The 13,386-nt window shown below is 34.1% G+C and overlaps 1 protein-coding gene across 1 annotated transcript; it reads left to right on the forward strand.

Moving 5' to 3' along the window:
• Positions 1-1,556: 1,556 nt before the first annotated feature.
• On the forward strand, positions 1,557-12,339 carry mtTFB2 (mitochondrial transcription factor B2). Its single transcript, XM_069832596.1, has 7 exons — positions 1,557-2,045; positions 2,159-2,319; positions 4,470-4,617; positions 6,626-6,765; positions 7,169-7,330; positions 9,926-10,083; positions 11,943-12,339. The coding sequence occupies exons 1-7, from the start codon at positions 1,649-1,651 to the stop codon at positions 12,199-12,201; spliced, it is 1,425 nt and encodes a 474-aa protein (XP_069688697.1). The 5' UTR covers positions 1,557-1,648; the 3' UTR covers positions 12,202-12,339.
• The last annotated feature ends 1,047 nt before the right edge of the window (positions 12,340-13,386 follow it).

Consider the following 13,386-nt stretch of genomic DNA (forward strand, 5'->3'; position numbering starts at 1 on the left):
ATGAATCAGCAAATCACAAGATGCACACGTTTAAATGTAGCCGACCTGCAACGCGATTGGCTGCCGGAAATTAGAGCAACGGGACTATAGGCTACCGAATGTTATTAATATAACATAGTACGCAAGTTTTAAACCAGGAAGTGTCATGAATACGCAGATGCAAGCAGCGGCAGTAGTGGGGGGGGGGGGCTACTGCTGGTCGGCTGACAAACAACGGAAACATTCGCTGGGACGCACTGTATTTAATACAGTGTTATACATTACCTGTCAAATTCAACCGTGTATGTAAGAATAAGATATCGGCGGCTTGAATTCTGCGACAGATTGTTTGATTGAACTGTACGAGGAGTGCAGAAGGCTCGTCCCATGGCTCGCCGACTTCGTAACTGTTCGAGATCATCGTAAGTTAGTAAGTCCAGAGTGATGCATTCACTTGTCTATACTCCAATCAAAAGAAGTTTATTGTATAAATGATTACAGTAGGCTTATTCTGAATGTAAATGTAAATCATAATTACACACCACATACATATAATTAGATGATAATATACCTTTAACAGTCCTGATTTTAACATTGTTACGAATATATCAAATTTCTTGTAGTTTCCTGTTTTGTGTGTTAGAGTCTCTATATCTGCAAAGGAAAAAAATCCTGTATTGTAAACAAACTTTTTAGTAGCCATGCTCTATCTTCATAGAGATGGTTGAAGACATGTTATATGTTAAAGTAAAATGGTCAAAATCGAGATTTGAATCTCCTTAACTTCTTCAGTGATCGTTTAACAGCAGAATAGCATTTAAGAGAAAAGTGTCTCTGAATTTCACCATTACTTACTTAGAAGCTTTACAATAGCCTAAGCGTTTAAAGGGTTAGATTATTTTATGAACATGAATATGGTAAAAAATTCATCAAGTGTTTCAAATGCTATGCATGTACGTATAAAACTCAAAGTAACAGTGTAAAAATTGCATTTTCCAATACAGATTCTGAAAATCATTTTTCAATAGTTTATATTTCAGTGCATCAAAGTAATATAGCAATGAAGCAGAAAAACTTGCCATGAAGACACGTGAATGGCATAGAGGTAGAGCCCCCTGCTTTTTTTTTTTTACCACGTTATTGCAATGAAATGATGTGGAATAATCCAAATACCAAGGAAAAAAAACTCTAATATATTATGTAACTTATTAGCTAATAAAATTTATATAGGACTAACAAGATGCATCATAGCTACACTGCCAATCTTCTGTTGTATATTTATCAGTAATACTCAATTCTAGTGAGTTTCCTTCAATGACTCTCATCTTTATCAAATAATCTCTATCTTTGAATGAATATGTGGTAACCAGATGTGGTTGTTCATTCATTTTTTTATGTATTTTCTGTTTCTTAAAACGTAATAATATACATAACTTAATTAGTATAATACAATTTTACTGTCAACACTAAGTTACAGCAATATAACTGCATTCATATTGCCGCTGTTTTCGCAATATAGCTGACATGAAACAAAAGAAAGAAGTTATATCAGCTGAAGTATGAACAGTTGACTGCATCATTGCGTTTCAATTTGAATGGCGGAGGTGTGTGATCGGTGAACAGCATTTCAGGTCGTAATGCTATACATTTTTACCCATTTACTTGCACAATGTGTATAAAAATATTTACGAAAAATGTGTCTCCACATAGCAGTTACAGTGTGATAAAGGTTTTACTCCGGCAATTAAATGTAGTACCTACAAGTACCAGTGACAGGTACAGGATATTGGGATCTTTTTTGATGGGTAGAAACTATTCTACACGGACAGAAACACAGACGAATGTCGTGCACAATGATACAGAAGGTGCCAAAACAATAAAGAAGAAACGTATAGCAAGTGAAAGTCGTAAAACGAAACCTTCTAATACATCCTCAACAGAGATTCTGGATTATATGAATTCTAAACCTTCACTCAAATCACTTTTGAATCATTTACCAGAAAAGCTTCTGAAGCGCAAAAGAGCGAAGCCAGATGCTTTTTATGCTATAGATAGCGATGTTGCGAGTGAGTTATTGTAGTTGATTTACGTAGACTATTAAATACTGTGAAGCAAGCTCTCAGATTTGTGGACCTTTTACAAGTCGTATTATAGGCCTATCTTACATTTTTTTTTTCAGACAAACTTGTCGAATTAATTGGACAAGATGTAGTGAAAGGAGGAGTTCCCGTATATGAGGCCAATCCTGGCCTCGGATTGATATCTAAACACCTACTCAATGCAGGTGTCCAAAGATTGTGCGTCTGTGAACCCTCTCCATCTTTCAGTCAACAAATGAAGGTAAATGTAATGTCGTGCGCCTAATGAATTATTAGGCGCGGTACCATACAGGGGCAGTGATGGAATGGCACTAAGAAAATACAGATACTAGCCTACATACTATAATAATGAAATACTCCACATGATATTACAGAGAGATTACCCATTTTCTAGAAAAAAGAAAAAAACAAATAAGGTCTAGAGTATTACGATATTTGGCGCGCTCCTAAAATCTCCCACTTTTGCGTCGAAAAATTTAAATAAACGCGCTTTTCCTTACATTCTTTCCTTCCATTCCCTCTCTCTTAGTCTCACTTTTCCCCTCCTTTTTCCGTACTTCACTTCTCTACTCCTACTACCTAATTAACTTAATTTTTACATTATACTCTTACTCTATTATTACCTGTAATATATGTTACTTACCTTGCTGATATCGAATCACCAATTTTCACTTCTATATTCCATAATCCTGATCTGTAGATTAGGATAAGCGTAACGAAAACATGCCTTGAAATTAATACAAACTTCGGCGGAAATTCAAACGTCATGTCACATGCTACATCACATCTAAAGACTGGTTCACAATAAACCGGTAACGGAAACGACAACGAGAACGGAAATATTGTTAAAATGTATTTAAATGTGAGCATAACTATTGTGAATGCTCACACTTAAATACATTTTATTTTAACATTATTTCTGTTCTCGTTTCCGTTCCTGGTTTATTGTGAACAAGTCTTTACGAAGAAAAACGCTATACTTCATCACACAACACTAATTTCTGCTAATATAGCCTACACCCTTCAAAAACTCCTAATCTTTCTCTAATATACACCTTTTATAAAACCCAACTTGTCACTGATATACATTCTTCATCACGCTTTAATCTTTCACTAATATTGCCCCTGTATGGCACCTTGTCCGAATTTATGTTATACGAAGTCTCTAATTTTAATGTCAAGTTTATTATATTGGCAGTTAATATTAAATAAATAAGTTTTTCTTGACAGTATTTGTCCTTATACAAATTTTCAGGAGAGATTTCGGTATGATGGCATTGGAAATTTCCTTAAACTATTTAAGTAACACTTCATGTGTTAGGCATTGATCTTAATCCACTGCTTTCAACTAGGCATACATTAATAGTTTTGGTTCTCTTTTCCCAAGTCATTTCAAATGTAAATTTAACCAGACCAAATTCACGACCTACAAGTCTGCTGTACTACTGTAACTGAAATATATAGATACCGGTAGCCTAATTGTGCTGGTACAATTTACTAATGCAGACTTTAACAGCTGGGAACTTAACTGGATGCATAGATACACTTCTTAAAGACAAGTGTGTGCTGAAACCTTAAAATAATCCTGGTTATTGGAAAATTACATTGAAAATAAAGGATGGCAATGATGTTATATGCTAGGTAGATGCATTAATGTATGTTGTATTAAGTAGGCTAAGGCAGTAAAACACGTGTCTTATGAGGAATTAATCATAGGTATCACAGAATATTTGTTGTTGCAGACAAGCCGTCATATAAATCGATGTCGTTGTAATTGAAATTCAGCTGTAATTAAAATGTTGGCAAATCTTTACAATTCTGCTACCAAAGGAAAGCTGATTTTTATCCATACCAACTTACCGACCTGAATGTGTATGTGCAAGGCATATCAAAAGCCTGAACTAACCTAACTTGTCACTGATAACTTACTCGACCTTACGAAAGCTGGAATTCTATCTGTATATGTCCCTGCCAAAAAGCTTACGTGCAATCCTGCCTCGCCGCCACTGATCACATTCCAGTGCGAAATTGGCGTCTCTGCTTAGTTTGTCCTTTGTTTACGATCTGTATGAGTCGACTAAAAGCCAAGTACATAAATACATTCTACTTTTTTTTGGTAGCGCAATTGTAAAGAAATTCCAAAGTATTTGTAGGAAATGCTTCAATTTATCATTTTCCATTACTGTTATACTTTCTCAAACATCATGATTATAATTAATATTGTAAATAAAGCATATAAGTACCGATAAGACATTATTTAAAGTTACTGTAAGTCAGCTATCACCGGTACTTATAATTTTGTTTGCTTTCTCTGTTGAGTCTATTGCATTTTCGTTGAAGAGTGCTATTATAAACATGCATTTTAAATTGTGCTTTCTGTTATGTTTACAGGATTTGAAAAATGCATTTCCAGAACGAGTTAAAGATATTAAGATGGATATATTTGCATTGGGAAAGATGACTTATCTAGATAATGTAGATGGCGGCTCTAGAATACAAACTCTTTTTCAAGAAGTGCCCAAAGCAGACTGGACAGATGGTTGTTATTGTTTATTTCTCTCATAGCAACTGTTTTTATGTACCGTACAGTAAGGCTTTTTTCTTATGATCATATGTATGAGTTTATAACCCATATTTAGAATTGTTTTTGTAATCTTAAATTTTACTGATAGTCACTTTAACTTCGAGATCATTTCACTACTATCGACTGTCTGTTTGGAGTGGTATATTATTGTTGATACATTAATAATAATAATAATAATAATAATAATAATAATAATAATATAATTAATTGATGAACTAGTGGACTTACTCGTGTTAAATATGTAATATTTGTCCGGCTTACAGCTGTTTCAGTGCTTCACGCACCATCATCAGAGCCTACTAGATCGCGGCGTCATCTCGAACTTATCTGCCTGTTAGGAGGGTGTGTTTTATTGTTGGAAGGTGTTGAAGTGTGGAGTCGAATAGTGTGTGTGTACTGAAATTGATCTGTGTGTTGAGGATTTGATCGGGGTGTGTTTTAGTGTGTTTGTATATTTCGTATTGTTCTAGTGTGTTGAGTTTTTGGTTCTTGGGTTGTGTGTGTAGGATTTCCATGTCCGTATTTATGTTATTGTATGTATGGTTAGTATTGGTTATGTGATCGGCGTATGTAGATGTATTGTGTCCTCTGGTTATAGCTTTAACGTGTTCTTTGTAGCGTGTTTGGAATGATCTGCCTGTCTGTCCTATGTAGAACTTGTCGCAACTATTACATTTGAGTTTGTATACACCTGTGTGGTCGTATTTATTTGTTTGTGTTTTTTGTGTGTTGAGATGTCTTTGTAGTGTGTTTTCTGTTCTGTATGTTATGTTGTATTTCTGTTTTCTGAATGAAGATGCGATCTTATGTGTGCTTTTGTTTTCATATGTTAGTGTGATGTATGTCTTGTGTTCTTGTGTTTGTGTTGTGTTTTGTGTATTTTTGTGTTTGTTAAGTTTTTGTTTTGTCTTCCTTATGATGTTGTCTACACCCCGATCAAATCCTCAACGCACAGATCAATTTCAGTACACACACACTATTCGACTCCACACTTCAACACCTTCCAACAATAAAACACACCCTCCTAACAGGCAGAGAAGTTCGAGATGACGCCGCGATCTAGTAGGCTCTGATGATGGTGCGTGAAGCATTGAAACAGCTGCAAGCCGGACAAATATTACATATTTAACACGAGTAAGTCCACTAGTTCATCAATTAATTATATTCAAGTGTTAAAAGTGGTGTACGCAAGATTCAAAATGGATAATAATAATAGTTTATTTCAGAAAAATACAATGCAAAGAAATTGTAAATTAACAAAATTCCAGCACTCCCCTGAAAGAATGTGTTCTTGTGCTCAGGGAAGGATTCAATACATAATAAATTTACATGCATAAATTATAATAAAATAATATCTAAAAATTAATAATTACTCATAACAAATTGCTTAGGTTACATACATTCTTAAATTTCAAACTGTTGGAGGTAAATAGATGTGGGTATTTCTTTATTAATTTATTATAAATTCCAGGGCTGATATTAGTACTATGGTTGAAAGCAGTGCTCGTTAAACACTTGGATTCAAGCAAATGTATTGTATCCATGCCTTTAGTTTTATGTTTGTGAGTAGGTATATGATCGGAAATAGATTTAATTTTTATGTATAAAATGTAATAGTGCATTGATATAAATTTTATGTATTTTCAAGACTTCAAATTCAAAATACAAATTTTCGGTAGATAATCAGTAGGTTTTTTTTTTTTAGACATATTTTAATTATTCTTCTCTGTAATAAATCTAGTGGATTAAGGTTAGTTTCATAAGTACCCCATCCTAATATTCCATATTTGGTTATAGACTGAAATAAGGCAAGATAAACTGTACATACCTAGTACAATAAAATTAATCAGTAATTAATTTAAGTGCCAAAAATGTTGTTATTAGAATCATAGTTAATTTAAAATCCATTAAAATCTACTTCGTTCATATTTTAGTACATTTTTTTTTTAAATTTGTGTTGCAGATCCTGTAGTGAAAATTATTGGTGTTGTGCCTTCACAGACATTTATCAAATATTTAATCCGAAGTCACACATTTCAGGCGGGACTCTTTTCGTATGGAAGACCTGAGCTTTACTTGCTTATGTCACCTCAGTTGTATTTTGTGAGTATCAGTATGTGGGCTGTCATTGGTTTCTATGTGCCATTAAATCTGTTCCCACAGTCTAGTATATATAGTCGCGAAGCTCAATATGTAGTAAATATGCAAACATTAGATAGTTGCTCACCACTAGGATCGTTAATATCGCCTCATTACAGGCAATGCAAAATAGTACCGTCACAGTCTGTTGTTTCTAGCACCCTCAAAACTCAAGCTTCGTGACTATATATAGTAGACTGTGCTGTTTCTAAGTCTTTCACTGAATTATCTGTCACTGATGAATTGTGTGTGTGTTCGTGCATGCAATTTCATAGTTTATAAATAATAATAAAGAAAAAATATCCATATTTCACATTACGTTCTTCATTGTCATTATACTGACTCAGTTCCTGTTTTGTTGTTTCAGTACCTAACCTGTAAACCTTCAGATGGCAACTTCCTTTACAGGTATATTAGTGTACTTTTTCAACTAACATTTCAATGGTCTTTGCTTGATAAACTTCCAAGAAAGGCTTTTTTGCCCTGGGAAAATATACCATCCATTAAAAAGCGGTCTAAGTTGACAAAGGTGAGTGTATATCAGTTCTGTTATAATTTATGTCAATGTTGTATGGATCTTGTTTGTGCCAGTAGTAAAATTTGTTGAAAAGTAAATTATTCACAAATGGACATTATCGTAAAAGTCATTACAAATAATTTTCAGAGCCATAAAAATTTTAATTTCTCAGTAGAGTTTCGATTATCCAGAGTGTGATGACTGACAATAAACATGGATAAGGTAATTCGACGGGCAAGTTTGAAAGGGAAGCAGCTCAATAATACAATGTTTTGAAATAACTGTAATTTTAAAGTTTCATAATGCAGTGAAAAACTCAATTAAGATCATTCAAATTTAAACTTATAGAATTATAAGAAACATCATTAACAGAATTTGGAGTAATTTCAATGATACCTACTTCGATTTTTCACAGTAAGATGAAACTTTAAAATGTACTGTTACTACCAGTATTTGTAAAATTTCCTCACAATATTATTCCAAAACTCATTACCGAGTGGTAGTATGCAAAGTATATTGTTTTTAAGGTACCGGTATTTATATTTACTGTCACTTGCATTTGGAATATATCAGTCCCCTAACTGCCCATTGTACAACTCAAACCAAGAAATGGATTCGGAACACCTCAAAATCTGTGCTTCAGTGGCCGACCATGGTAATATTTTTGAAAAATATTGAACTGCAAAAGCTCAAATGACTATTGTCAAACGCCTGACATTAGAAAACAACAACAACAACAACAACTATCTCTTGCATAGATCTAATAGCAAAACATAATAAATTTAGTTTGGGGGTAATTACTTTAATATGATTTTTCCAATTTAACATATTATCGTTTTTTAAGCCAAGGCAGTGGCAGTTCCTCGGGAGAGGGAAGGGAGGAATGTCCTCCTCACATTTTTCTTCTTTTGAAAGTAAATACCAAATAAAATATGTGCCTTGAAATTCGAGGAAGATTCGATAATTTTTAAGTTTACAGCTATAAGAAAACCTCTGTTGATCGAGTTTTAAACCACTCGCACTCATGTGCTGCTGGAAAACTGTGAGAAGGCTGCGAGATTGTTTGTGTGGAGGAAAGCCAATCCATTCCTCCTTTACTGTAGGTAACACACATAGACAACAGAGTGCTAGCGACCAGAGAAAGAAGCAGAGTTTTAAAGCAAGTAAATGAACGGAGAGGGAGGAGATCTTCCTCTGAATCAGCGCATGGGCGGGAAATAGAAACCGACTGGTCATGCAGCAAGCTCGCTACCGCTGCCATCTAACGATGTTGCATTCAACCATACTATAACACATCTAGGAGGAGGCACAATAAAAACAGTTTTAACACAAAGCTATAAAAGACACCATATAAGCTTTTTTTTTTTTTCGAAATTATGAATCAAAAATATTATTCATTGCACTTTATACAGGCTACTATTCATGGATTCAAACTTTCAAGGATATTTGAAAGTTAAAGTTGGGTTTATATAAAACAAAGAGGAAGTAGTTCTACGTTAGTATCATAGATCTCTTTGGCCCCTGAAATTCACTTCCATTCATTGTCTGCTAGACAGGGCAACAGCCAAGTTGTCAGTTTTGTATAAATATATTTGAAATTGAAAGTAGGTACTCCAAACTGCATTATTTTAACATAAAAAATTAATCGGCCACCGGCAGCTTTGAACAATAATGGTAGTATGACTTTACAAGAACTGACGTTCTTCAAAAGCATGTGATACTGAACTTGTAAAATGTATATGTGGCAACACAGACCACGTGGGTGGGTGCAGTGTTCTCGCTTTCCTAACAGATTATTTCCCATTCCCATTTCCGTAAAACAGTTCCAATTACTTGTTAGTAGCCATAATCTCTTCCAATACATGCTGTAGTGTGCTCGAAAAATGTTGTGAGGTTGTGAATTTCCTTGTAATTGTTAATTTGTGCAATTATTCAACAATGAATGGAAGTGAAAACATAATATATTTTGGAAAATTTAGGAAATTCAGTTTACAAGAACAAATTATTGCTATACAGAAGGGAAGGCAAACCCCAACACTACCTGGTCTTACATGTATGCATGTAGGCTAATTTGTAGCATGTTTCATTCAAGAAGGTGTCATTTCGTGCTGTTAATTTCTTTCCTCCTCTTAAGAAATACGCAGGAGTCGCCACTGAGCCAAGGAATTTGGTTGTTGTTCTTTCTGTTAGGAACCTGTTGTTAATTATTGCGCCTGAAATTTGCGAGGTTGAATTTAAGCAGGATTTAAATTGGATTATGTTAGTTTTGTTACAATTTAATACCTGTACTAATTTATTAGCTGAGAACTAATCACATATTTTGAGGAGAGTTGCCTCTGTTGAAGATTGGAATCCATTGGAATTATACAATACTTGTGTCATCTGTAAATAATATGGGATGACCTACATCTTTTATCAGGGGGGCAAGATCATTTACGAACAGTAGAAAGAGTAGGAGATCTAAAATTGACCATTGTAGACTTTCATTATTATTAGTTCCCCATGTCGAGGCAGATTTCATAGTGGTATTGATTTCGACTTTCTGTTTCCTATCTATGAAATATGAGTGAAATCATTGGTGTTTGAGACATGTTTAATTTGTTTCAGATGCGTAGTATTGATCCAGATGTTTTGTATCTCGTGAAGATTGTACCAAGACACGATTTTTTTAAATCTGTAGTTCCAGTGGATCAATTACCATCTCTGTGGTATTTTGTTCGACATAATATGATGAGTCGAAAAAACAGAGTAATTCCTCAGTTAGAGTAAGTTTTCATTTGTGATTGATGAGCATGTACTTACTAAGTTATAGTTTTATTAGAGTTGCAGCATGTAGAATTGTCCAAGCAGAATGCCTTATGTGCTCTAATAATCACTCTTGCACTATATCATCATCTTCATTGTAACAAATGTATGTTATACATCTAGACTACACAACTTTTAACACTATATCACTTCGGAAAATGTATTATGTGTCTTTCTAGTGTTAAATTTTACATGTCGGACATTGTCTAGTTTAAAAAATAAATTGAAATTGCACTTTTTGAATTAGATTCCTTTCAGTTATAAGCCCTTTTCTCTGCCATAGTTTTGTAAAAATATAGGCTATATATTTCTTTTTCCTTCCTTTCCCCTTTTTGTTCTCTTTATCAGTCGATGAATTTATTATCATAGCCTTTTTATCGTGAATTTTATTTAATTTTCGTATTTCTTTTCTTTTTTATTATTATTTCATTACATTCCATTTTGATATATTCTTCCTTACGTTTTTCCATATTAACCATTTATACTAAATGAGTTACTTTCACTATATTCCAATGTATTTTACTTTCTTTTTTTTCTATTATGGTATTATTTTCATGTTGTTTAGTGTCGATTTTATTATGCTGTTATTATTATTATTATTATTATTATTATTATTATTATTATTATTATTATTATTATTATTTTTAATATGTTAGTATTCTGTTCTTTAACTTTTTGTTAAATTTTAACTGCTTGTATACTTTGTGTCCTGGTAGAGTGTAAGAGAAGGCCCTATGGCCTTAACTCTGCCAGTATAAATAAAGAATTATTATTATTATTATTATTATTATTATTATTATTATTATTAATATGTTTCAGCCTGTTATCGGGCATCTTCAGAAATGGTTGTTGCTGGTCTTGGCGTCTTTTGTTTGTGTTTCCTGTGGGGGTGTGTTTGTGTACTGTAATGTGGAGTCAAAGAGTCCAATCACCCAACACAACACAAACAAGCTGCATTCCGAACAATGAATGGTACACAGACTACTCAACATACCAATGAACCAACATGACTACAAAGAAGAGCTTAACACAGTCAAATACATAGCACAAGAAAACGGATACAACTCCAACATAATAGACAACGTAATAAGAAAGATAATACATAATCACAAAAAGCATAAGAATACAACACGAACACAAGAACACAAAAAATACATCACACTAATATACGAAAACAAAAACACACACAAGATTGCAACCTCATTCAAGAAATTAAATTACAACATCGCATACAGAACAATAATACTCTACAAAAGCATCTCATCACACAAACAACACAAACAAACAAATACAACCACACAGGCGTATACAAATGCAACAACTTTTACATAGGACAGACAGGCAGATCATTTCAAACACGTTACAAAGAACACATCACAGCCATAACAAAACTACAAAACACTTCCACATATGCAGAACACATCACAAATGCTAACCACACCTACAGAGACATCAACACAGACATGGAAATTCTAATATTCAACCAAAAAGCTAGAAACTAAATACTCTAGAACAATACGAAATATACAGACACACAAAAACACATCCAAATGAAATTCTCAACTCATAACTCAGTTTCAGAACACACACCATACGCTCTTCGACTCCACATTACACTACACAAACACACCCCTATAACAGGCTGAAACATGTTAACGAGGTAATGTAAAATTTAACACGTGAAAGACACATAATACGTTTTCCGAAATGTATGTTTATGCAATAAATAAATCCCCAGTTTTATTTCTCTTCTGGAAGAGGAGATAATTAGACTTGTATCACTGTTGAAGTACTTTTACGATATTGTGTGTTGGTACAGGAAGTGGATACCTGGCTGTGGACCTAGAATCATTACAGGGGGAATGACCATCCACACACAGTTTGGTGAACTGACTCCTAAGGAAATTCTGTCAATCTTTCGTAAATTCGTCAGCTGGCCTGAATTTCCCGTGTGTCCATTCCTTGCCTCCATGGAGACCATCTTCATGAAGATGGAACCTGGCAGTGATGACATAGGGAAGGAATCAGACGAGGAAGAGGAGGAAGTGCCTGTAGTTGAAGATGAAATAGATTCATAGTTTGTGTTTGTGATAAATTGCTTTGTTACTACATAGCACAGACAATATGTATTTTAACTTTTACTTTAACTTTTAAAAGGTCATTGACATTTATGTCAACATCAGAAAAGATCAAAAGAGTATTTGTACAAAAACGCTAAACCACTATCGCACATTCTCCACCACAAGCCATCTGTGGGGAAATGAAAGAATCAGAAAAGATTAGATTAAACATTTCATTACTAGATATATCTCTCACTCTCTCTCCCCCCTCTCTCTCTCTCTCCCCTCTCCTCCTCTATCCCATCTCCCTCCTCCCCTCCCTTTTTTTGTAATCACAACATTAATTTCAAATGTTTATTATAAGTAGAGTCCTGTATTTGGTTACCTAAAACTTCCAAGCAACCCACAGCAGTGTAAGTATGCACGGAAAATAGCTTGACCACAGTATAAGAAGAATCAGTAGGGACAACTCTTGTTGGCACCTTTGATGTTGTTGGTACTAAATTCAAGCTCAGTAAGGTCTAGTTCTCAATGAATCCAACTATGTCGCTAGTATCAAACCACTATCAAAATATTAGTAAAATATTTATTTATTTATTTTATTGGTCAGTAATACGAATAATCTTGTATTTATATTATCTATCATTAATATTATGTCGCTAGGAAGTCAAAATACTTATATCCATTGTTGACGTTCATGTTCGCACTTCACCGCAACGGACGCCATGATGTATTATGTTGTATAGTCGAACCATCGCATCTGTGCCCCCGTAAGATATGCGAACTGAACCCTAATTCCTTCTCAGCCTCGGTAATTCATTTCTCTCCCTGCATTCCTATCTCTCTCTTTTCTATCTCTCTCCCTTTCTGTCCCCCACTACTCACAATTTTGGCCTTCTTGCGGAACAGTTTACAATATTTGCACTTGTAGTCCAGTGTTGCCAACTCAACGTGAATACTGTAGCACGGAGTGGCGAAAGAAATATTATTAAGCAAGTACGTAATAGCATTTTACGATGAAGAGAAACAAACAGGTCAATATCTGTTTCCTATAAATCAGGCAACGAAAAAGCAACTGATATCACAGGTGAGGCTTATTTTATTTCAATTGATTATGTATAAAAATTACTTACTTAACTAATACTAATAATACAACATTTTATGTAATTTATATAGACAGGTCAGAACTCCTAATAAAGAAAA

Source organism: Periplaneta americana, chromosome 8 (assembly GCF_040183065.1).
Source record: "Periplaneta americana isolate PAMFEO1 chromosome 8, P.americana_PAMFEO1_priV1, whole genome shotgun sequence".
In the NCBI taxonomy this organism is placed as follows: Eukaryota; Metazoa; Arthropoda; class Insecta; order Blattodea; family Blattidae; genus Periplaneta; species Periplaneta americana.